The sequence below is a fragment of the Chelon labrosus genome (genome assembly GCF_963514085.1).
Source record: "Chelon labrosus genome assembly, chromosome: 13".
NCBI classification, from domain to species: domain Eukaryota; kingdom Metazoa; phylum Chordata; class Actinopteri; order Mugiliformes; family Mugilidae; genus Chelon; species Chelon labrosus.
This window is the reverse complement of record NC_140346.1, coordinates 26,982,385-27,008,776: the sequence shown is the minus strand read 5'-3', so window position 1 is coordinate 27,008,776 and position 26,392 is coordinate 26,982,385. Positions and strand designations below refer to the sequence as shown.

Genomic DNA, 26,392 nt, shown 5'->3' with positions numbered 1-26,392 from the left:
AAATGTAAGCTGTGCTCTGAGTGGGAGGTTTTCTAACCCACATTAGCAGGAGATGGGAAGAGGAAGCTGCGACAAGCAAGGTCACATATTTAGCATCAACACTGACACGCATCCATTCCAACCTGAACATGATTTTATTCTCTCTCATGTGCAGAAAATGAGACATCAGGCTTTACATCAGACATTTATTATTGGCTAAAAGGAGAGAACAAACAAAAACAGATAAATCAACGGCGTGCTTTACATTTCATTTCAGAAAGCTGTAGAAACATCTAGACTCTCTCTGATTTATCTCCTCAGTGGCTTCGACAGCAGTAAAGATTTTGGATTCATGCTCTGATGAAAAAAAAACAAAAAAACCCCAGAAAACATCTGGACACCACTGCAAGAAGGCAAGTTCATGTCATCGGACAGGAAGAAACGGATGAACACGGAAACATGTTCAGCCTGGAACACAATCGTCAAAGCTTAAAAATATATATTAAAAAAAAGAAAACTCATCTTAGGAGGCGAGAAAACTCCTTAAGAGTCAGAGGATGTTTTACATAAACCGGTGGAGAAAGAGGTGAAATCAATAAAAGATGACAAAGGAAGTGGAAGTCATCTCCTCCTCCTCCTCCTCCTCCTCCTCCTCCTCCTCCTCCTCCTCCTCCTCCTCCTCCTCCTCCTCCTCCTCCTCCTCCTCCTCCTCCTCCTCCTCCTCCTCCTCCTCCTCCTCCTCCTCCTCCTCCTCCTCCTCCTCCTCCTCCTCCTCATCTCAGACGGAGCAGAAAGAAAAATAAGAGGAGAAACTAAACTGAGGACTCACAGGTGGACCAGTTTTTGATGCCACATTTGAGAGGAGGAGGCCGATTTCCCCAAATAAAACAGTTTCCTACATATCCTAATGTCCATCGAGTCGTCTGGAAGCGGCAGAGTGACTCTTCTTCACCTTAAAAAGCAGAAAAGTGCAGTCTCATATGACATTCTTCCTTTTGATTAAGTTTAAAATTAGAAATGAACTCTGCAGTCCTCTGATCAGCTGAGCTACTCTGATGTTTGAGTTGATTCACCTGTCCAGCAGCAGCAGCACCTGTCCGTTAATGCTAATAATGATCATTTATCATTCGCCCGGCAGTGACTGTTCAGGAGGAAGAGGGTTGACACAGATTCCTCCTCCTCCTTCGTTCTGATCCGCAGACACCCAGGAATGTTCTTTTTAAAAAATAAACTGTACATATTGCCTTTCAGCTCAAGACACGTCGCTCTTTATTCCTCGGGTAAACAACAAACAAACAAACAAAAAGAAAACATTAAAGCATCCCATTTATCCTCGTGTCTTCAAACGCCACAGGTGCCGACGCTTCAAATCAGAAAACAAAGAACAGACTCAAAGACAAGCCCGACTAAAGCCCTTGGTCTGCTGAGGTACGAGAGGAGGGTTTCATTCCAAAACGAAAAAAATTATGTAAAAGCAACAACAACTTATCTTTTCTATTTATCTCATTACGCCGTTTGGAATGAAACCCTTTGTTGTAAGAACAAATGATCCATTTAGGAGGCAGTGTGTGTCTGAGCAGACGGATAGGACGTTTATACAACCCAACGTCTCCAAAACAAAAAATAAAATAAAAGACTGGGACGCTGCGAATAATGTAAATTAGAATAAAATAACTGGAAAACACACAAAGGAAATTAAAACTGAGAAACTTTACGCTTGTTTTTGAATTTGATGCCAGAAACGTAATGAAAGAATTACAAAAAAATTGCATAATAATTAATGATTCAACAACATGATCGGTTAAAGATAATCTGAGACAGAGGCTGCATCGTTCAGAATAAAGATGGGGACGACTTCACCATCTTTTGTAGATTTAATCGTCGAAGAGCCGAACGAACCAGATCAAGAAACATCCTCTCTGGGCCGAGCTCATCTACCACGGACTGAGGTGAAACAAGAAAAACAACAAATAAATGTGAAATCTTTCTTATAAATCACTGACGCCTTGGACACCTGTGAGGGAACGTTAATGCTCAGCTATATACACAGGTGCTGCAGATGATTTGCTGGCATCAAATTCAAAGTGAGAATTTTTTCCTCATTTTCTAGATTTCATTCGTCGTCTTTGCACAATTTCATATTTAATCTGATTTCCGGATCTTTTACGCAGCGTCTCAAAGATGATTTGCAGCTCAACAGAATCAGGAAATGACACCAAACTCTGCTCCATAATTGTACTGTTGCATGTAAAACATAAAAATGTAAAAATGTGAGACAGGACAGACACATGATTCCTATTAGTCATTAACAAAGGGAGCATTTTACAAACGGGAATAAGGGCATCAGATATCTAAAGGGATGTGGGACAACAAAATGTTCAGCCAGGGTTTGATTACAGACTCCTGGTGATGCACAGCGAGCGCACAAGTCCTGCTACACAATCTGATTCGACCAAAAATCAGCCGACAAAGGGGGGTTCAATTCATCACCAATAAATGACTTGTAGCCGAGAGGCTCTGAGGTTCTCAGGGCTTCGGTACTGAAACACAGATTGACATTTGACATCTTTACTTTTGATCCGATCCGACACATCAAGCAGACGAGACGAGGGAAGGCCGTCCCCCGTTAGACGTGTCCTCGTTAGGGTTCGGTGTAGGGTGACACCGGGACAGTTCCCTGCTCTGCTCACACAGGGGGGGTTTCAAATCAGACCAGAGCGTTTAACGCGAACTAGAAACGTTCAGGGCTGCAGTGCATGTGTGGAAACGTCCAGAGAGAGGTGATCAGACCGAGTGATCCAAAGACGTAGAAACAGAGACGATGCTATTAAAAAAAAAAAAAAAAGAGGCTGGTCCATGCACAGTCCCTCCTCCTCCTCCTCCTCCTCATTTATATTTATTCTTATATTTAGATATGTGATGGTCACTCCACCGATGAGTAGTGTGATGCTCTTCGTCCGCCTCCTTCATGTGTCCGTCCTCCTGAAGATTGTCTGTTTGTTCCCAGCAGCTTCAGCCTGTTGATACAAACACATGGAGGAAGTGGTGGAGGTGGAGGTGGAGGTGTGTGTGTGTTTGATCCAGAACACTTCACTGTATCATACTACGGCACATTTTTTAGAGGGAGCCGCCTCGGGGAAGGGGGGGTGGGGTGGATGGGGAGGGGTCCTTCCTTGCTCATTCAGCTACTCTGATGCTGAATGAGAGAAATGATCAGAATCACTGAGCCTGACGATCAATACTGACTCACACAGCTGCAAAACACATTTCAGGAAGCAGATGGAGACCGCAGCATCCTGGTCTTTAAATCACAAACCCTTAACGTCCCAAAGATGACGAACAAGTTTTTGAGACGTTATAAAACGTATTTATAAGATAAATAATGAACATAAACTTCCTGCTGAGGAACACCTACAAAGAGATGACTTCAGATTCTGACAGTTTTTTGTTTTTTTTTAAAAATAATAATAATAATAATAATAATAATAATAATGAATGTTTCTCTAAATTGGAGATTTATTTATTTATCTATTTTCATTTCGGCACAAATCCTAATTTTAAATTTTGGTTGGAAAAGAAAAGAAACTAGCGGTGGTCTAGCTCTAACTCAGCATAAAGACTGGAAACAGTTCTGTCCACAGAAGCAACTTTTAGTAATTAAAACTTTAAGTTGTTTGTTTCATTTAAACGTAAAAGCAACAGCAGCTTTCTTTTTCTTAATAAGGACCAGTAACGTTTCATTATGTGTGTCGTTTTTCAACAAATACAGAAAAAAGAAATACCTTCGAATCTATGGGATAGTCCTTTAACCAATCAGAGCCATTTTGTTGCAACAACCAATTCAAAGCAGCGACCCTCAGATGACGTGTACGACTACATCGCTCCTACTCTTCTGTCCATCACCACATAAAGTCTACACCAGCAACATCAGGTCCCAACGGAGAGACTCCAGACCAACTTTTCACCACAGACTATTTGTAGGTGGGGAAGTTGGTCTGGCCTCCAGGTTAGTGAGAAATAATCAAACACATAACACTCCGGTTTAATACGATATGACACACAAAGCCGTCTGTGACCTTAGCCCTTGACCCTTGACCCATGACGCCGTGTTCTGCACCGATGGCGCTGGTCAGCATCTGTTACTGAAATCATGAATATCATGAATGAGATATTTTTGTCTAGTCTTTGTGGTGTGTTCAAGACACATGATATGTCAATTTGGTTGGTGTTCGTACATTTACACTAACTGGTGAGACTTGCAGTTCGTTGTAGGACGTGCCTAGCTCTCTAACAGGTTTTGCTACTGGTTTATCCTTTGGCCTCGTCAGAAAGCTTTGGACTCTTAAATGTCTCTTTTAAAGGTAAAGGTAAGGCTGGCTAGGTAACTTTACTGTTTGGGTCATGGCTCAGGCTGCATCAGCGTCTCAAGTAAGTTTGACTGTTTGCTCCGATTGCTGCATAAAAGGCCTAGGATAATATCTGGGCTGTTGAAAGTCACTGAATGGTGGGAAAACAGGGTTGTGTAATTGCTGGAATTCACTGTTAAGCCTTCTTGAGGTGTCGTGGGCCTAACTTAACGAAACATTGGTGAAGGGAGGTGCCCACTTGAAAACCCCAGTGACATGCTGCATACTGCTGTTGACTAGGCCAGGTATCTGATATCTTCTTGTTGGTTGGTAGCGGTATTTCTTAGTTTGTTGAGCTGCTGCTTATTTAGCTCATATTTAACAACACACTGAGGGTAGGTTCGGACTGTCCACTGTCTGGGTGCCTCACATATCATACGTTTATTTGAATGTTGAGAAATATTTAAGTATTTCTTTATTTTAGCTGCTGAGTGGGCCGTACCAGCAGCATTTATTTAGTTCATATTTCATAACGCATTGACTGTAGGTTTGAAATGACTTGCTGCATAGGCTGACGAGGCCAGGTATCGGATATCTTCTTGTTGGTTGGTAGCTGGCTAGTTGGCCTGCTGGTCAGTTGGACATGACCTCTAAATGTGTTTTGCCTAGGATCTTGGCACAAGGGACTGTAACACCTAATCCTGTGTATTATCAAATGTTGAAAAAAATAACGTAAACTGCTCATCTCCCTTTATAACACAGCCATGTAGAACAAGGAGGAAATCAAGGTGAACGACTGATCCAGCAGTTAGAGAGCTATGAACATACTCATAGAACCAGACTTGCATTCAGTAACTACTCCTTTCCTCAGTTTTCATGTTAAGTGAACCAACAACTCTTCATGCAGCTCTCAGCAAGAAAGCAAATACATGTTAAAGTGTCTTCAAAATAGTTTAGCATTAAAAACAATAAAGATAAATGAATGATTTGTTACCAATACTATAAAGTAAACACTAGTTTTCATTTCATTGTGCATCTAACTTGTCCCACTCCGTCTTGTTTTCTGATTCACCACTCCCACTGGAGCAGATTTTAATTGGGGTGTTTGTCAGTCCTTGAGTGATTCACACAATTTGTCTCCATCCACAGTCAGATGCTCCACCGTGGCGCCTCAGAAACATCACAAGATTTAATTCAATCACACTTCAAACAGTCTCCATCCTATCCGCCCTGTCATCTGTCCAGCAGGCTACAGCTCATTTCCTCTGAAAAAGGCTTTTAAAAGCTTAATTGTTCCTCTAATTTCTCTGGTTTCCTGATCTCCAGCCTGACACCAACACACACACACACACATGGTGACATGCACAAAGACACACAACGCCCACATGAGCTCATCTGACTTCTGCTGTTTATCACAAATGAGAAAAGAACCCAGTGCACCAAAGAACAAAAGACGACAACAGCAGTCTTTCCTTCTTTAAGTCACCACCAAAAAAAAGAAAGGTCACACACGCTAATATTTCATTGCACCTCCTTTATCTTTGATTACAGCACACATTCACTGTGGCATTGTATTGATGATGGGAGAGTCTGACCACTGCACAAAGCCTTCTCCAGCACATCCCAAAGATTCTCAATGGGGTTAAGGTCTGGACTCTGTGGTGGCCAATCCATGTGTGACAATGATGTCTCATGCTCCCTGAACCACTCTTTGACAATCTGAGCCCCATGAATCCTGGCATTGTCATCTTGGAATATGATCCATTGATGGAATAACCTGGTCATTCAGTATATTCAGGTAGTCAGCTGACCTCATTCTTTGGACAACATAATGTTGCTGAACCTAGACCTGAGCAACTGCAGCAACCCCAGATCATAGCACTGCCCCCACAGGCTTGTACAGTAGACACTAGGCATGATGGGTGCATCACTTCATCTGCCTCTCTTCTTACCCTGATGGTTCTCCACTATCCTTCCAGTTTTTAATAATGCGTTGGACAGTTCTTAACCCAGTTTTAGTAGTTTCTACAATCTCCTTAGATGTTTTCTCTGCTTGATGCATGCCAATGATTTGACCCTTCTCAAACAGACTAACATCTTTTCCACCACCACAGGATGTGTCTTTAGACATGGTTGTTGAAGAAATGAGAAGCTACTCATTGCATCAGTTGGAGTTAAATAACTTGTTTCCAGCTGAAAGATAATCACCCATGCAGTAATTATCCAATAGGAGGCTCCTACCTATTTGATTAGTTAAATCCAGGTGGTGAAATTTTTTTGGCGAGGCAGTGTATTTGTAATTTATTTTTAAAGAGAGAATACATATGCCTGAAATCTGCTAGCATCACTTGTGATTCCGTTTTTTCTTTGTTTCTGAGACTGACCTCATAGCCACAGGTCAACTTTCCATTTTTAATGCTTTTACTTTATGAATTTAAGTTGCAACATTTCTTATCATTACAGCAGTCCTAGAAAAATAGATTTATTTTATTTTTTTTATGAAACTTCAGCCATTAGCCAAAGCGATAACAGCACGCTAGCGAGCTAAGTGGCTCTGATTAGAGGGATAATGATTGGACTTCCTCCAGTCTGTGGTTTATCCACTTAGCTCACATTTAAACCACTGTGTGCAGAAAACAGAAGGATGGATAACGTGATAGATGGAAATGTGGCTCAATAAAGAGAGAAAAACATTGAATCGAACCAGGCTGAGTGATTCTTCTTTCCCGTCGGGGACTCCCGTGCTGAAAACGTACGCACTAATGATTCATACCACGGTACCATGAAGTGCTCTGGACCCAAGTGCTCACACAAGAGGCAAAAATTCATGTAGTATTAATTATAAGTGGTTGTTTCTGCCTGAATAAACCCCTGCAGCAGCAGCAGCAGCAGCAGCAGCAGCAACGTTTACAGACACGTTCAAATATACAGTTTAACACTTTAAATCAGAGAGAGGGCATTAACATGATCAGTGAAGCCGTGCAGAGACACCTGGAAGATTATGAACCAGGAAGCAGATAGTTTGATGCATTCATGGCAAAAGGGAACTCATTGTCACCTCAGTGCCTGGTGACAAAAAAACTGAGTCTATAATCGTGTTAGCAGCATGCTAATGATGATAACGTTATTACTGGATGTTTCCCATCAAAGGGCACTCCCATTCACTAACCACTGATAGTTACTGATCAATATTTCTTCTAAATATTTGGGTGGAGCTCTATTAAAGCCAATCAGAAAATTGGATGACGCAGAGTGCAGTTAAAATGGTTGCATTGACTTTAACCAAGTGTCTAATAAAGTAAATGAATTAAGAATTTGAAAGGTGTCTTAGAAAATCCAGCCAAAAAATCAGCCATTTACAAATGAATCATCTAAAGGGAGAGTTTTCAAAGATGGTTATTACTAAAGTAAGAGAGAGAGACTGTTCAACAGAAATAGAGTGGAACACACTGCAGATGTTTCCTGCCAATAAATAAGAAGCTGTAAATCAATGATTCTTCTTATTCATCGGTTTTAATACTTTTCAAGTGAAGTAATAAGTGAAAAATGTTTTCCTGATTTCCTGATTTGATCCGATACAGATTCACGGGGTCCCAATTTGATTTGTTTCGCTTCAATATCAAAAAAATTTAGTTAGTAATTCTGTTTCAAAACAACTTTTTCACAAAACTAATGCTGTGATTGGTTCCAGAAAGGGGTTCAGGGTTGTAGCTTCCCTCGGGATCTGGATCTCCCTCACACGTGGAATAATATCGTTATGCACTAATGCAAGATTTGCAAGACATGGGAAACCAGTTTCAGAAAACTACAGTGAGACTCCTAACAAGAGGATGCAGGAAAAATGGCACGTATTAAAAAAAATAAATAAATAAAAAAATTAAAAAAGGGTCTGTAGCAGATTTGGTGCCTGCCCATCCAAGATACTTTATTCTAAATCACGAACGACCAGTGGTGCAACCATCCCTGAAACTGCATTACTTGCACGGTTAAGTACAAAATTAAAAAAAACCCTGAAAGAGTTTAATAAAGCTCCCATTCAACTCTGCATGTGTTTGACAAGAGCTCAACCTCTCAGTTGGTCATTTAAACCTTATTTAGTAGCATTTATGAGTCTGTTTTGACAGACAGTGATGCAGCAAATCCTCTCTAACTAATTTTAGATTAATGTCCGTTTGGTAAATGAGTTCATCTTCTGGTTCCTTAGATGCCATGAACACACATCAAACAGCAAACAGCCTACACACACTTTGATTCCTCTCTTTCTCTCAGCGTTACATGAACAAACACCAGGGAAAGAGAGAAGGAGAGGTTTGGTGATGCAGACAGCATGCCATGCAGCATTTTCTTCACAGCCATAAAAATAAGATGGAAACAAAAAAAAAAAAAAAAAACAGTTTTACACGGTGAGGAAGATGAAAACAGGAGGAGGAGGAGGAGCAGTTTACACCACACAGTGAGGAAACACAACAAAGGCCAGTACACAAGGTGGAGTTAATGGTTTCAGTCCATCAAAGGAGAAGGAGGAGTTTCAAACAGGAAGTGGGGTCCTGATTGGCTGGAGGAGGCATCGACAGAGTGATGTCGGGTCAGGCTCGTGCTTGTGAGTGTATAAATCTATCTTTGGGTTTGCCATGCCACCAAACAGCTCCCGTCATGATTTATTTAGAAGGGGAAGGGAACACGACACAGCGGGAGTGAGAGAGCCACAACAAGAGACACGAGGACAAGGGCGTCGAAGCAACAGTCACAAAAATACAAAGAGAGAGTGAAGCGTGAGAGGACGTTAGACCAGCGCAGGGGATTTCTTAGAGTAAGCCACTGTCTCAAAGTCAGTGATAAGGACCGCACCTGAGGACGTCTGCTCCGAGGACGTCTGCTCCGAGGACGCCTGCTCCGAGGACGCCTGCTCCGAGGACGCCTGCTCCGAGGACGCCTGGTCCGAGGACACCTGGTCCGAGGACTGTTCTGTGTCTGCTGTCGGAGTAGCGTCGGTCCCGGCGGGCGTCGTGTCGTCATCTCCTGGATCAGAGCAGCTCTGCTCAACCTCCAGGACGGCAGGAGAGGGAGGGGTGTCGGGTTTGTCTTCTGTCACTGAGACAAAATAAGACTTTTAATGAGAAGGAAACTGTCTGATCCATTCAGCTAAGATTCCTAAAATACACCCAGGAACATTTCTGCATTCAAAACCAACCACGTGTTTTTGTGCAGAAGGAAAATGAGGACAACTAGAGCTGTTCAGACAAACTTTAGTTCAGCTATAAGAAAGAAAAAAATGAAATGACTGCTGCTGTGATAACTTCAGAGCTAAGCGTCCCCTCACCTACACCAGAATCAAATTCAAATCTGAAGTTTCTCAAATCCCCCATCAACTGCATGAGCATGAAGGAAAACCTCAGACATTCAGTTTAAATCTGTAAATCAGGTGTTGTGGAACAAGAAGCCAGAGATACTGCAGCTTCAAGTTGAACAACATGAATCAGCACGAATTAAATTAAATTAAATGACGTTTACTTTAATTAATTGTCCAGTTCCTCATGGTACTCCACTTTCTGTGCGTACCTACAGTATAAACGTACGTCTAATCCCTCTCTCTTTCTCTCCGTCTTTGTTCTTATACCACACCCTCCTCATCCCTCTATTTTCTTGGCTTCCTCTTCCGTTACAGGAACCAGCTGGAACATGGAGCAGAAGCTTCCCAAAACGTGCCTCCTCCCTGAAGACCATCTTCTATCTCCGCATTCAACCAGTCAACCAATAAACTTCCTTGCATCAATTAAGGTGTGGTCTTTTTGTTTTTTTTAATGAACCTCATAATAAAATATAACCCTGAAGAGGTGGGGTGAGGACTGGGCAACTGAAAACCAGATGTGCACGACTATTCCTGCAGGGCAGCTACAAGAGCTCAAGTGTGATTCTCAGCGAGTAGACATAAACACACTCCCTAATAACATTAGTAATTCTCTAACTTTACATTTAGTGCCTTTTTCCAGCCAAATTTATTTGAGTAAAAGCAAAATAATGACATTCTCCCTCTTCCTCAGGTGTTTTTATGTGTTTTGTGCTCATTACCAAGTGATACCATGCTAACATGCTAAGCTAAGAGGCTAAACACGAGCTTACCATTTGAACATGTCAGCTTTTTGCTTTGGTATTTCTTTTTATTTTATTTTATTTTTATTACCTTGTGACGGAGCAGCAGGTGCATCCTGGTCCATCGTGTCAGCAGCCTCACTGACGTCAGAAGAGGCTGGGACTGAAATATCAGAGGGGGTGGAGTCAGACACCTCGGAAGGGGTGGAGTCAGGGACCTCCAATGGGGCGGGGTCAGACGCCTCAGGTGGGGCGGGTTCAGAAGCCTCAGATGGGGTGGGGTCAGAAGCCTCAGATGGGGCAGGGGGGTCAGAAGCCTCAGATGGGGCGGGTTCAGAAGCCTCAGATGGGGCAGGGGGGTCAGAAGCCTCAGATGGGGCAGGGGGGTCAGAAGCCTCAGGTGGTGCGGGGTCAGAAGCCTCAGGTGGTGCAGGGTCAGAAGCCTCAGGTGGGGCGGGGTCAGAAGCCTCAGATGGGGCGGGGTCAGCAGCCTCAGATGGGGCGGGGTCAGAAGCCTCAGGTGGGGTGGGGTCAGAAGTCTCAGATGGGGCGGGGTCAGAAGTCTCAGATGGGGCGGGGTCAGGTGGTGGCGCAGCAGAGGCCGCCACTATCAGAGACCCAACTGTTTCTGGAGGAGAGGACGGAAAAAAGAGGAGGAGCAGGTGAGGAGGGAGGACGAGGACAAAGAAAAAAAAAAAAAGGAGAAACAGGGTAAGACACAGAAAGTTAGGACATACGCGACGAGATTGAAGAGAAAGAGGAGAGCATTTAAACTCCAACTTCCTTTCCAAAGGTTGAGGTGAAAAGTGAGAGAGATGAAAGTGACAAAGACTGATATAAAACAAGCATCCCTTCACTGATTGGTTGGACGACTAACAAGTTTTGTGCAGGGGTTTTTATTTTTCTCTGAACCGGTTGAAACACGCCCTTTGATCACATCCAGATGTCATGTTACCAGACTCACAGAATGATAAGAATCGAAAAAAACAGAGAAAACCGTGCTGGAGGAATGATTCACTAGAACTGAAGGTCGTACGATGATCAGTGAGGTTGCCAGATAAAAGCACGGGAGAGTAAGAGGGAGCATCGATAAGTGAAACCATGATTTAAATGAATGCAGCCATTTGTTGTCGTCGTCACACTTGGTGAACCAGTTAAAACAAGACGTGTGAGTTCTGTAAACTCCATCTCAAAGTTCAGGCCTACTTGCAGTTCCTAGAATTTCAAAAAGTAGAATGGGAGGTAGAGCCTTCAGATACCAGGCTCCTCTCTTTTGGAACCAACTCCCAGTTTGGGTTTAGGAGGCAGACACCCTCTCTACTTTTAAGGTCAGACTTAAGACTTTCCATTTTGATCAAGCTTATAATTAGAGCTGGACTGAACCATCCCTTAGTTATGCTGCTATAGGCCTAGGCTGCTTGGGGACGATGCACTGAGCACATGTCCTCTACTCTCTTCTCTGGCACTGAGCTCCTGTCCTCTTCTGTCTTATCTTATTTCTTCTCTATGACTAGTCATGCAATTCTGTGCTACTATTGTACAGCATGTTAACTGCTGTGTGTCCCTCCTTCCTGTTAAAAGGGAGTTGCCACCGTCACCTTCAGGCTTGCACTGGGGGTTTCAGACCGGATTTTGTAAAGCGTCTTGAGATGATTTGTACCGTTACTGACGCTATTAAATTGAAAAATAAATAAATAAATTCTCTGCATTTAACCCATGTATTCGTTCACACAGCGATGTGTGCACTTAGAGCAGAACAGTTTGCATGGACGAAGGAGGACGCTGCAATCCCAAAAGCTGCTCCTCTAACCCCTACACTACTGCTCTATGGCTCCCATGGAAAAAGACAAAACTCCAGCAACACTTGTTGTGCGTGGAACAACTTTATTTGGAGGCTTTTCAGGAGAAGACCCTGAATGATTTTAAAGAAAACTAACAGTCTGATAAAGCCGTTCCATATCCATGTTTTGGATACTGTCCTGCAGACTGACTGTGTTTGCTCATCTTGTCTTAAAACACAAACGTAACTACACATAAATATGTAACGGCACGAATAAGTCCGTCCTTTTTATCTCGCAGCCAACTCTACACAATTTAAACAAAGTACAGATTGGTGTTTGCCTCTATGGATGTGAAGGATGAGAGATTAGAGAGCAGAGCTGATGTCCACACACTGATTATTTTCAGTGTTTGTGTGTAAAAGATTAGATTGTTTGGTTTTGGTTTATTTCTCTTTTAATATTTATGTTCCCCCTGCATGTTTCTGTTTGAATTATACAAAGTAAAATGGATTTTAGTTTGTCGACTCAGCTCGCTGAACAAAATATTTACATATTTATTTACGGACGGATCCTTTGTGGTTTCCTCACGCGGCCAAAATTTGAGTTGCTGCTGCAGCTTCATGCCAAGAATATGGTGATTATAGCCACTACCTAATAGCACTGTCCTTATTTTCCTTTTTATTTAATAACCTGTGATATTAATTCATCTTGTTACTGGCACAGCAGCAGCCTCAACTCACATCCCTGAAGGTACTGAAGAATATTCAGACACTGACTCCAGTGTGTGGACGTATCTCACCTGTATCCTCCTCCTTCTGTGGCTCAGCAGGATCATTAGCAGCTTGGTTCTCTGTCTCCTTCACCTCCTTCACCTCCTTCACCTCCAGCTCCTGCTCCTTCACCTCCTTCACCTCCTTCACCTCCAGCTCCTGCTCCTTCTTCTGTGGGGGGCTAGATTCAGCGCTGAGAGGTTTCAGGGGACTCTCCCCTCCCATGCTGCTCCGGGGCGACAGCATCTCCATCTCCTCCCCCCAGTCTGTGACAGGCTGATGGTCCAGCGGGGAGAAGGGGCTGAGCGGCTTCCCTCCCTCTGGCGACTCCTGCGCCACAGATGGAGGCGGGATGTGGACCTTCGGCCGGGGAGTCCTCTGCTCTTTGGGGCTCCCTGCTGACGTCGGCCGAGAGTGGGGCTTGCGAGGCGTAGGCGAGTTGTTTTTGCTCTTGATCGGTTTCTCCTTCCCGGTGTCTTTCTTCTCATCGCCCCTTGAGCTGGGCTCAGAGTCGCTCCCGTCCACGTCTCCCTCTCCATCACTGGCATCCTCCCACTCCTCGTCGTCATCCTCTCCGTTCTTCTCCTCCACCTGAATAAACAAAAAGTTCTTAACAACAGCACCGTGACCAAATTTACACATTCAGTCTTCCTGCAGCAGTATTTGGACTCGTGCCTCGAGCTAGTTGGCTTTTCAGTGTCAGGGTTTATTCTCCATGGAGGGAAATATCTGTTTTTATAGCTGCTTAATCCTCCACTAGTCTCCCTGATCCTGCTAGTCGCCAACTAGTCTGCAGCTTGTTGCTGTGCACAGAAAGGAAAAACTGCTACGAGCTGCTTGTTTCTCAAGTACACATGGAATCCATTCCTAGTTTATCGTGTCTACAATCTGCTCTAAAGCTAATTATTTTTATTAGTAGTACTAATCCAGTCTTTCCACCTTCGGTGCTGCAGGAGGTCTGGGCTTCTCCTCCTCCTTCCTTTTCGTCCTCTCCTCTCTCTTCGTCCTGTCCTCCTTCTCTTTCTCCTCTTCTCTCTCTCCTTCCCAGCGGTTGTCATGCATGCTGTCAAAGACATCCACATTCATCAGTGTCGAGACGAACGCCAAACTTGTGAATATCATCTGATTAGTCACCTCACAGACTCGCGCTCATGTAAAACATAACAGATTAAAAATAACAGATTCCTAAAACTAAATATTGCAGCACAGATAGTTCCATTAGATCATTTTAAGGAATGCATTGAATTAAAATCCCAATTTATGTAAAATCCAGGGCTCCAGTGTGGTGACTTGTAGTTATCAGAGTTACACGTATAATAATAGTTAAATAAAGGATAAATTAATAAAGCATTGTTAAGTCCAGTGGCGTCTCCTAGAAACACCTTTAAAATCCAAACAGCAGAACTCACCTGTAGCTCTGTTTCTGTCCTCGGCCCTTCCCTCTGCCTCGGTCCCCTCGGGGGCCACCCGGGTTCCTGCCCTGGGACAGGAAGTCTCCAAATGTTGGTACTTTAGGAGGCCGTTTACTGTCGTCTAGAGGAGATAACGAAGGCGAGTATTTTATTTATTATTTGTTGTCCAACAGTTCAAACGACTCAGAACCTGCAACGTATTATTTCTACTGTAGAGGTAGTTTTTAAAAAGCATGACCACATTTTTTGATGCAGACATGCACTGTGCCAACAGTAGGAAAACAGGAAAATACAGATTTTAATTTGAAGAGGGACACACTCTCTATAAAGCAAAAGTTAAGACATTCAGTTAAAAAGACTCATGTTATGTATGAATTAAACTACACATACATTAAAGATGACAAACAAGTATTCTGTGAAACCAAAACGGTTTTCTGACCCTCTAAATTCATCACTCCACTCCATTCCTCAGCCTGTCCCTGTTCTTTCTGCCGCTAGAGTCTGAGAGTTTATGTCTTATTTAACATCAGAGTCACGACTGCGACAGCGACAGTCCTGCAAAGTCAAACTACTGCAGACTAGTCCGTCTGAACTCTGGGACAAGGTCAAAGGTTTATTTTGACTGATGGCTCCAAGAGGGATTTTGGGGCCTTGATTGTTTTCATTGCACGTGGGATGATACGAGGACTAGCTGCCTTCTAGTATAATATTCCTGCAGTGAATCTTAGCTTCATAAAGGTTATGTATGTACCTATTATTTTGACATTTTATCCAGTGGGCTAATCCAAATAATAGAAACATATCTAGTTTAACAGCACCACAAACTCCATCATCTATAATGATCCTACAGTACAATTATAACCGTTCTGACACCATTTCAGCATAAATTGAACATGAGAACAATCATACAGATTAAAGATTTAGTGCAGCACCCTTATAGTAGTGTACCTAATGTTTTGCCAGTTTTGGAATAAATGAGCAGAGGACAGAGGAATAAAAGAAGAAGAAAGAAAAGTTGAGAAATTATTTGCGAGAGAGAGCGAAGATGGGAGGGAGTGAGGAGAGAGAAGGTCAGAGACTAAAAGCTCCAAGAAGGGAGCAGCTGCAAAGAGGGGAGGAGGGTGATAAGGGCTCGAAGGGGGAGAGAGAGGAGGGGAGGATGTTATATAATAAAAAAAAAAAAAAAAGAGAGAAAGATACAAGTACAAAAGAGATGAAGGGATCAGGGAGGAGAAAAGAGAGGATGAAGATGACGAGATTGAATGAAGGAGCCCGAGGCTGTGAAGAGAGGACACTCAAATCATTCCAGAAATTAGAAACGGTCCAAGAAAACGAAACACACACACATAACACACACACACACACACACATACACAAAGCCAAAGCCACAACCTGCAATTTACACTCCAGTTATAGACAGATGAAACCAGAACCGAACAGTAGTTTGATATAATCCTCAGCTTCTGTTTGAATCTTCTCACGGCCTGAAAACATCACTGCACACGTGGTTTGAATTGGTCTGACCGGCAGAAAAGACCAACGTCAACCATGAGAAGGAGACAAACACCAAGAACTTTTCAACACTGTCCCACATCCAGAGGTGGATGTGTGTGTGCACACAAGCAGCAGAGGAAGATTAGCAGGTGTTCACCCAATTCCAAGGCAACAACCCAGAGGTAAAGGTTAAACCTCCACATTTAAAGTTCAGAGACAAGGAGCTAAAATTTATAACGGGGGTCTGTGTAGCTGAACAGACGGAGAACAAATCCAGATGTTTAATAAATTTGGAAACCTTGATTGAATATTGGTCTCTAAATGGTACAGACACGACATGAAGGGCTGCTGACATGAGGGTGAGCTTGGTATTGGGTGAGTTTGGTTGTGGGTGCAGCTGAGAGGACAGAAGACAAACGGTGTAATCTCAGTCCCATGCTGCGCTCTAACCTGAGGCCCTGCCCCGAGCCTCTGTACGAGAGTTGTGCCCCCACGCTGCAGAGAAGACACGACACCACATTACAGAACGTCTACCAGGCACACACTCCAACACCTTGACCCAAAACAAGTTAGACGTATGAAGAGATTGAAGCTTGAAAGTAATTTATGTTCCTACGAAGCCAAAAACTAATTTTCCCTCGTGAGGAGTGTGTAGTGGAATAAAGGTTGTTAAAATCTGTCCAATCAAGTTTGAAAAACACACTGCATACAGCCAACCAGCATGTATAGATGTGGGTATTTGTCCTACAGTATTAATACAACAAACCGTTCATCACCCTTGTCCCCTATTGGGGAATTTCTAAACTGTTAAACAATTCCTGTGATTTACATGCTACTGTGTCCATGTGACCCTGAATATGTGGGACAAACCAAATGCTCATCCAAATATTGGAGCATAAAACATCTTTCAACTTTCTCAGGGAGAAATGTTTTGGAAACAGACACAACAAACCAAATTGACTTAGTGATGATTTAGTTTAAGATCATAGGATTAAAAAAGTCCTAATATCGGGCTATAACCCTCAGCTGTATATTAACTCTGGCCTTGTAAAATAACTGAAGAGCTGGACACTCTGAGGAAGGCTCTGTGTCAAAATGTGTAATTTTTTATTTATTTTTTTAATGTAAGACAAGCTCATCTTCCTTCTAGGTTAGGAACTCATCCTCCACCTTAAAGGGCAACTACTGTTTTTCACAACCTGGACGTTATTTCTGGCATAAAATACGATTGTTTACTCACCCATATAACTTTTGTGTTATTTGCATTCCTTCGGGAGATATTTAGATCTGCGTATATCCATATAGTGGGAGTGACTGGGGCACCGAGACGCTCATTTCACCAAAATTTTGTTATGATACGCTAGTGCTATTCCTGTTGAGTCCAGAGTTACCTGTTATCATCATCCGGAGTCTGTAGATTGACCTACAGACCCTGGATGATGTCTTCTGACCTGGATGATGTCTTCTCTGAGCGCCGTGCACACCCGCGACATTGGGCTTGTTTACCTGTAATATGTTTAACCACTATATGGATATACGCAGATCTAATTATCTCCCGAAGGACTACAAATTACACAAAAGTTATATGATTAATATAAACGATCGTATTTTATGCCAGAAATAAAGTCCAGGTTGTAAAAAAAAACAAAAACAGTAGTTCCCCTTTAATAATATTCTAGACATCGTGACTCTAACATTAAGAAGAGTTGTACTGAAGATTCAAAGCCACTCAGGCAGTGTTAGACTTGTTGTGACATTTGTGCGTCCTGGGATTACCACGGTCCCTCAGTAAATTATTTTATCATCCGGATGACTGCCTGACATTAACAACACACACACACACACAGACACGAGCGAAACCAAGTCATAAAGCTCCTCTGCTGACAAAAACGACCTCAGAGCGTTAAACCGAGCCTCTTGGGGTTAAACGACAATTTACAGAGAAGGACAAGACACCTCAATAAAACTGATATAACAACAGTTCATCTATTTTAGAATAGAAAATGTTAATTATCTGGTCTAGCTGCAGGTCAAACCCTGCCTGTTCTGATATTTAATATATAAGAGCTGGTTTATAGTATAGGTTAAGATCAGATAGCACCCATGGAGGAAAACAGGGGTTTTCCTGAAGGCTCCTCTCTGAACAGAACGACCGAGGCTTAAGCCTGAAGTTTGTTTTGACTCAAGGGAAATAGTTTAATACATAACGAGCTTAATAAGCTGGAGGAAGGAGACGCTGTCGTCCTGAGATGTTTGTGACGACATGATAGAGTGACAGCACGACAGACGAGTGGAGACATGGGATGAAGGTGAAATCCAAGGACAACTCCTGTGCTAGTCCTGCCAGCTGCAACAGCACGTGTGTGTGTGTGTGTGTGTGTGTACTTGCCTCTCCTGCTGCCCGGCTCAGATGGGACGCCTTCGGCAGACGCATATGGGTCCTCCTTGAACCTGTGAAAAAAGCCGCAGGGTAGAAACACATCAAGCATTAGCGTGTCATGTTCGTCACTCTGCCGTCGTCAGGCTCTCAAACAGTTTCTATCATCCTCATGTCTCCTCTACTTTCTTAGTCTGACATGATTCTTAATGGAGACTTGATTTACTTGAAGTCGAGATTTGAAGTCCAGTGCCCCCCCCGCCCTTGCCCCTCTTTCCTTACATGCTGTCAGTCTTCTGTGCGTCCCACTCTCGTCTCCACTGGCCCGTGGCGTTACGATGGCGTGCTAATCTCTCCTCATCGATCTGCTCGCGTTCCTTCTTCCAGCGCAGGTACTCTGCTCTCTCCCGGCCGGTCATGGACATGGTCATGTCCATGGAGCCTTTGGGACCAGGCCTTCGACTCTGCAGAGACAGGAGAGGTCACAAAGTGGAATTCACAGAGACAGAAATCAATAGTGCTGCAGCAGGAAGTACAGCGATGTTTCCAAATACTCACGGTCCACTCTCGCTCCAGTTCAGCTCCGGTCTTCACGTTATCGAAGTCCAGGCCTCCCCAGTTTCTAACGTGTCTCCTGCTGCCCTCCTTGCGGTCTATGTCTGGCGCTGGACCTGAACGTCTCGGGTCGTCCAGGAAGTTACGGATCGGTTTGTCTCCGTCCGACTAAGGAGAGATTAAAAACGTCACCGATTCAATCGACCGGTTCAGCCTCTGAAACCTCTGTGAAATACAGTTTTTATATTTATAGCCTCGTACCCGCTGTCCTCTCTCATACTCGGCTATTCTCTCCATTTCTTCATTCATCTTCTCGATGTTCTGCCGCCTCTTCTCCTCCCATTCCTGCAGAATAAACGTCATCATTAATGAGAGCGGGATTATTTTTACAAATACAGGACATTAACGTTCAGATTTAAAACAGCCTGGCGTTAAACTAGATCTGATGCACAAACACTGGCAAGTTTACAAGAGCAAAGATTTATTTGGTGGGTGGATCATTCATGAGATTAACAGCAGAAAACTCTGCATTATTTTGCTCAATATCTCTTATGATCTTGTTTGTAGTCATTGAGCTGATTCCTTAACAATCATGTAAACAATAAAATCTGCTTTCTGTAATCGTAACATCATTTCCTGAAGTAGATTTCTCTGCCATGGACGGAGGTAACCAGGCTCCTTATCAGCTTGTTACTAGTTGTACATAGTTTCATAGTGACAGTAGACAGCAGACGAGGTGACTAACATTGTAGACTGGATGGATGAGAGGAGAGATTATTATAATGGTACTTAAAATAACTTCATCTAAAGTTTGGCTCAAACTGACACTAGCACAGTATCCTCCTGACATCTGCCTGGATAAGAAGTTAATAAGTTTCCTCTGAATATTTGACTGTATTTTACCCTCAGACATATTGTTGAGTGACTTCATTCATTATTTAAATTGTCCTTTGCCGTGTGTCTCTTGATGATCTTGATGAAGTCGGTCTAATAAAAATTTACTACAAGTGCTGCTTCAGTCTTGACCTTTCTACTCCATGAATAAATAAAATATGTTAAGATCACCACGCACCTTAGATTTCCTGTCGATGCCACCTGGTGTCCCGTCTCCTCCTCCAACACCACCACCACCTCCTCCTCCTATTCCTCCTCCTATTCCTCCTCCTCCTCCTCCACCTCCTCCTCCTCCACCACCACCACCTACTCCCACTCCTCCTCCTCTTCCTCTCCTTCCTCCTCTGCGTCCCGGGCCTCCTGTTTCTCCAGGTTCTCCGTCTCTCGGTGTCCGGGGTTCTCGCTCTCTACGATCTTGGCGGCCACCAACGCCTCCACCTCTTTCTCCTCCTCTCTGACCTCCTCGACCCATTCGTCCGGACCCCATCCTCCTCGGTGGGCTGTGGCCATCACTAGGCCCCCTGTGGCCGTCGCTAGGCCCCCTGTGGCCGTCGCTAGGCCCCCTGTGGCTGTCGCTCTCCTCTGAACTCTTCCGGCCGCGAGGCGTTGCAGGTTTCCAGTCGTTCACGACTCTCTTTTCCTGTAACGAACAAACACACTAATTACAACGTGCACGGTAAAATCTATAAAGCAGCCGTCTCAACATGACTGATTCCACCATTCCCTAGGCTGCAGACATATAATACAATATTCTAAACAAAACCAAAATACTCACACACTGGAAGCACAGCTTTTTATGCACTAGCACCTTTATCCAACTACTATTATTCTATTGGTTATATTTGGCTGCGAATAAAATCCCTGCACGTTTAATTTAAACATTGAATCACCTGAATCTGAAGTGTTGCTGGCAGCTCAAATACAAAAGACTAATCTGGGCTATGGATTATGTAAAACTATCACATGATGAACTCTGAGGCTGAGAGGTGATGAATAAGAGAGGGAGCGACAGAAGAGGCACAGAGAGCTCTTCAAAAACACAGATCACCAGTTCATTGGCAAGATTTATGAAAGGTTCAGCTGACTGGTGGATCAAGTGTGACCCTTTGACCATGAATCAATATTCATCCAGACATATTTGGAGCAGACACCATGCTGTTGAACACTGAGGGTCATGAGTGGTCAGTTCTGAGGCAATCTGAACCTTACCGAGAGATTACTTCACCGTTACGCCAACATCCATCTTGGACCTTATCATCAGCAGCTTCAGTGTTTGCACGGGGCATGCAACAGATTTTAACTGCTGCTGTCGTAATTTAACTGCATACTGTAGCAGTTACCTGAAGCAGAATTTCATTTAAACAATGCCATCTCTGGTAGAGATGAACCTGCAGAACTTTACCGTCCTGGTTCACTCTCAGTTTAGCTGCAGAGACAAAGATCTAAAATGTCACAGAACAAACCAACCTGCAGCAGACAGTCAGCTGGTGAACATAGTGGAGCATTCAGCTGCTAATAAGGCAGATGTCGCCCTCAGAAGATCCACATCTCATTATATGTTCAAGTTTGTAGGTTTTTCACCATAATATAATTTCCCAAAGTGCAGCGAATACACTGCAGATTCCTTTCATCCACTTTGAAGAGGGACTAACATGATCTGTTTGTCCAGCATATGTACATGTGGTGCTGCTGCTCTGTTATGAACTGAACAGTGAGCAGCCAGAGCAGGATAAACAGATTGCACATACAGTCCTCCAGGATGCTTGGGTACTTTAAAATGTTAACTGAAGTTCATCCTGCACCAGTATTTTGCTGTTACGACATTACGTTGGTATAAGAGGTGCAATCGTGTTTCAAATCAAATCTTTACAGAGCAGACGCAGAGCTGCAGGACAGAAACACACTTAACAAAAAAAAATTAAAAAACAGACCTCATCTCATAAAACTCTCATTTGGGAATATAAGCCTGCGTCCAATATCGTACCAGCAACTTTTCTTTTAGTGTGACTGGTTTTATTAAACCACTGAGGGCATTTATTCTGCAGGGCGGTATTTAAATGAAGAGCACGCCAACTCTGAGTCAGGCCTCCCTTTGCTCTAAAATCTTAATGAGATGTTGAAACGTTCCTCTGCACCACCTCAACGTGATTCATCATTTCATTCATGCTGCCAGTCTCCCAGGGGTGCTCTGCTGGAGGACAGCAGCCGTGAGAAGATGGTCAGCCGTGGCCATTAAGGGACGCACATAATCAGCATCAATCCTGAGGCAGACTGAGGGATTCAGACCATGATCGACTGGAGCTTAAAATGTCCAAGACAACAATCCCCACCGGTAAAAAAATCCAAACACCACATGAGTCATTTAGAGCTGAAGAAACTACTTGAAGGAAACATCTTCAAAAAAAAAAAAAACAAAAAAAAAAAACAACAAGTCCGGTTGCCCTTGTTTCAGCGTTGTTTTTTGAAATCCCCACAAGGCAGCTTGTCTCCATCAGACTCACACCTTGGCACAAATACTGATTTAAAAGACCAGGCCTAGTTTTCCCCCCTCTTCAGCTGTCCAGTGTTGGTGAGCCTGTGTCCACTGCAGTCTCAGATTTCTGTTCTTAATCCAATCAACCACCTCCAGCTTGTTGTGAATCTCAGCTGCACAAACTGAACAGGGACTAAAAGCTCATGAACTGCATCTACACAGACTTTGGACGATGCGTCCTCTGTCTGCAGGTTTGTCATGAAGACAAATTTGTACAGACACCCAAACACCACATGATGGAAAGATGTGTCACCGTCTTCTTATAACTAATAATCATTGTGTCATTTAGTCTGAAGGTCTCTGGCTGTCACATCAATCATCCCTCTGAAAGGGTGATTTTAAAAGTCTAGGATGCACATCGTGTCTCACCCCTGCTGGTTTAGAAAGGTCGACGGTGACAGTGAAGTTTTCTTTCTCCGTCTTCGGCCTGTCCGTCTCCGGCTCGTGTGGGCGGGGCTTACGGGGAGTTGTGATGGCGATGCCCTCCTGCTCGGCCTTCTTCTTGTCTTCCTCTATTTCCTGTTGAGATCGAGAGACAGAATGAGCAAGACGAGACCAATGCTGCGTCACAGATTAACTCCACGCTGATTCTAGGCCGGTCACAATGTGTGTGTTTGAAAAGAGACAACAACCAATGTTAAGCAAAAAGAATGTAGATTCGGATACATCAGATTAGTTCTGATTAAATTTAATACTAGAGCTCTCTTATTGCAAAGTCTGAAATGAAGGGAGGTGCCCATTTGAAAACCCCAGTGACATGCTGCATACTGCTGTTGACTAGGCCAGGTATCTGATGTCTTCATGTTTGTTGGTAGCGATATTTCTTTGTTTGTTTAGCTGCTGAGCGGGCCGTACAATCCAGCAGCATTTGATTAGCTTATATATCACAAGGTTTGAATTGTCCACTGTCTGCTGCTCTACGAGCCATACAAGCCAGCAGCATTTACCTAGTTCATTTAGATTGTAGGTTTAATCGTCATATCTCATGACTGTAGGTTTGTTAGGGTGGCAGTTGGACAGGGCCTCTAAATGTGCTGGACACACTTTTCTAAAGGTAGCATGAAGTAGGGATCTCTGTGGAGCTAAAAACAGCTTTACAACTGAATCAGTTTATAGAAGCAGATGTATTTCTTTGCATCTCCATACCTTGTACCGCTTGACCAGAGCTTCATTCTTCTTCCTCAGAGCTTCTATTCGTTTGTCCAGCTCCGCATCCTTCTCCTCCTTGGTCTTGAGATCCACTGCTGAAGACTGGCACAGAGAGGAGGAAGAGGAGGAGAGCTAAGATACATGACAGACCACTGGACTAAACATGGAAAAGACTAATAACTCTGTTAATCAGTTCGGTAATGCCTTCCTGTGTGTTGAACACCATCTTGGCAAAAGCGTAGAATAATGTCCGTTCTTCCTGATTCTACTCACCATAGCTGGCTCTGACTTGTCTTCATACACAGGTGGGTGAAAGTTTGTTCCTCCTGTAATGAAGAGGAGGATGAAGAAGATGCAAAATAAATATATTGTTTATGAGGCTATGACGCCAGGAAATAGAGAAAACAGCCATTATAATTTGCCACAGACTAAGGTGACATCTTCACATGTCTTCAAAAGTTTAAAAAACATTTACATAATTTTACTTTTCTATCATGAATGACAAAGAACTGCAGCAAACCATCACATCTAAGAAGCAGTTATCTAAACTGTTAATTTCATAGATGAGAAAGAGTTCTTCCAGGTGAAATAGGATAGGAGGGGAAACAATTATTATTTTGAATTAGATAATAATGAATTTGTGCATGCAACACCTTTTTAAAACATGCTCGCTGGTGAGACTTATATTTAAATGGTATTTTACTTATTACTTCATATAAAATATTTACCATTTCCCAATTTGTGATTAGTTTGATTGGATTTGCATGAATTTGATTAGTAGGTGCAACAATATTTGGATGGCAAGCTTCCACCGGACAATTTATTAAAAAATAATCTACAGCCAGATTAGTTTAGAGAATAATTAGATGGTTGTGACTAGTCACAGGTGAGGGTACAGGTGTGTGTGTGTGTATATATAACAGCAACTCAAATGAACAAATCCTTCATGCGTTCCCAAAGCTTCTGTAAGCGTCTTAGAGCTGCACACAGGATGCAAATATATTACCTGAGTCACAGCAGCAGCTCTGATACACAATGCACACACACACACACACACACACACACACACACCCCACAGGCTGTATAACAACATTAAACCCTACCTGTGCTCTTAAAAACTCCCATTTGACTCAATTAGTTTAACTCAAGGTCTGCTGGGAAGTAATGTAAGCACACTGAGCCATGTCTGATACAAAGCCCCGAACCCCCCCACGATGGAAACAAACCACTGCACCCACACAGACAACATGCGGCAAAACTGCGGGGTAAACGTTTACACACGTTTAAGTCACACTTTGTTAATATTACCTTTACCAGGGGGAGTTATAACGAGTGTTAAGAGCAGCGTTGAGTCTCGTTTCTCTTTGCCAATTCCTGCTCCTCAATGTGTCCTCGTTATTCGGCTTCCTGTTAACAGCGGCTAACTTCCTGCCAAATAAAGCGCCCCTCTCGGTGTTTTTTTTTTTTTTTTTTTAAAGAGACAGCGCTTTGCTTGAAGTGGCGGGGTAAACTTGGTAAACCGTGGCTTTCTTTTACAAATACTTCACCAAAAAAATGTTCCTAATATGATTCTTACACATGTGAGAAATAAAAACTTAACTGTCACAACAAAAGAAGCAAAAGTTCTTGGAGTTTTTGAGTAAATGCAGTTCGTGATTAGGCCGCTAGAGAGCGCCAGCGGCAAGCTAACGAACTTGACCTGATGACCCAACGGTAATGAGGCCAGAAGCTGCCGCCCAAACTCTTAAAGGGAAACACACACAATTAAATATATAACAGGAACACTACAGCACTGCACCTGGAGATTTATGCTAGACATTTACAGCAGTGAATAACTAACTTATTTTATTTGTCTCAGTTATACATTTGTACTTATATTGCTTACCTTGTGTGCTATGTGTAATTATTACTGTTTTTACTGTGTTTTTTACTACTGGATACAGGTACAAAAACACATATCACTGTCCATTGATTGTACTACGTGTAACTGTGCATGTGTTGAATAAAACCTGTCTTATCTTACCTTATCTTATCTACATAAGTCCCTTGTCTCAGAGGTGTAAAATAACTGAGCATCTTCTGAACACTAAGACTCAGAAAGTACCTTTGAAGTGCCAACAAATAAATGCAGAGCAAACTACTTACTACACACTGCCAGACAACCATTCACACTCACAGCCACGGCCAATTTAGAATCACCAATGAACCTAAAGAGCATGTATTTGGACGAGAAGAGAACATGCAAAGTCCACACTGAAAGGCCCCAGTCAGCCGATGGATTAGAACCCAGAACCTTCTTGCTTCGTTGCTAACCACCACACCACTGCGCGGCCCGAAAATAGCTCCAGCTCAGTTATATTTTACTACACATCTCATAAACGGTAAAGCTTTGCATTATTTAATTTTGATTCTTAAGTTTGTTCTTGTTTTTAGTTTGTTTTCAAGACATGCAAAGAGCAGACATACAGTAATGAAAAATTCTCTAAGAAATTCTCTTTGTCATTATTGTGGCATTTAGCAAATAGAAATAATTTTGGTAATCCTAACTGACCTATAACAGGAGAGGTTTAGTCTGATTTAACTTCAGACATTGAGGAAGAAAGGTTTATGTGTCTTTTAATACAGTGTATGTAAACATCTGGTTTCAACTGTACATGATAAATTGAATGACGGATGGATTCAATTCAGCCCAGCTAAATCTCACTATACACAAGTCAAGAACACATTTAACTTTTTTTAAAAGGACATAGGCAACGGTTAAATAACTACGTGGCATTTGGAAATCTTTGTGATCGCATCGGTTCGAATAAAGCTTAAGCAACAACAGGCCTGACACTGCCTTTATGTGCGGTTATGTCCTTCAAAAATGGTGGCTAGCTAGCTAGCTAGAAGTCACGAAAAATAAAGTTTTTCAGGAACTTTTTAATATTAGATTATAGCCAAGGTGTTTTTTTTATATATTATAGTACTAGGACCAAAACAAGTACAGTATGTTTTATTGGCTCAAGACAC

At 42.9% G+C, this 26,392-nt stretch overlaps 1 protein-coding gene across 2 annotated transcripts; it reads right to left on the bottom strand.

Annotated features, from left to right (window-relative positions):
* Positions 1–733: 733 nt before the first annotated feature.
* ccdc9 (coiled-coil domain containing 9) lies at positions 734–24,785 on the bottom strand. Of its 2 annotated transcripts, XM_084558649.1 has the most exons (15): positions 24,689–24,785; positions 23,654–23,706; positions 23,378–23,482; positions 22,601–22,750; positions 19,877–20,338; positions 19,066–19,149; positions 18,808–18,972; positions 18,532–18,713; positions 18,262–18,323; positions 14,376–14,499; positions 13,906–14,029; positions 12,996–13,557; positions 10,507–11,043; positions 9,174–9,416; positions 734–2,996 (listed from the first exon to the last, which is right to left on the bottom strand). In XM_084558649.1, exons 2-15 carry the CDS (start codon positions 23,654–23,656, stop codon positions 2,992–2,994), a joined length of 2,808 nt encoding a protein of 935 aa, XP_084414775.1. In that variant the 5' UTR covers positions 23,657–23,706; positions 24,689–24,785; the 3' UTR covers positions 734–2,991. The 2 variants fall into 2 exon arrangements, with proteins under 2 accessions (XP_084414775.1, XP_084414776.1); XM_084558650.1 differs by lacking the exon at positions 24,689–24,785 and having other exon boundaries at positions 23,654–24,050.
* Positions 24,786–26,392: the final 1,607 nt, after the last annotated feature.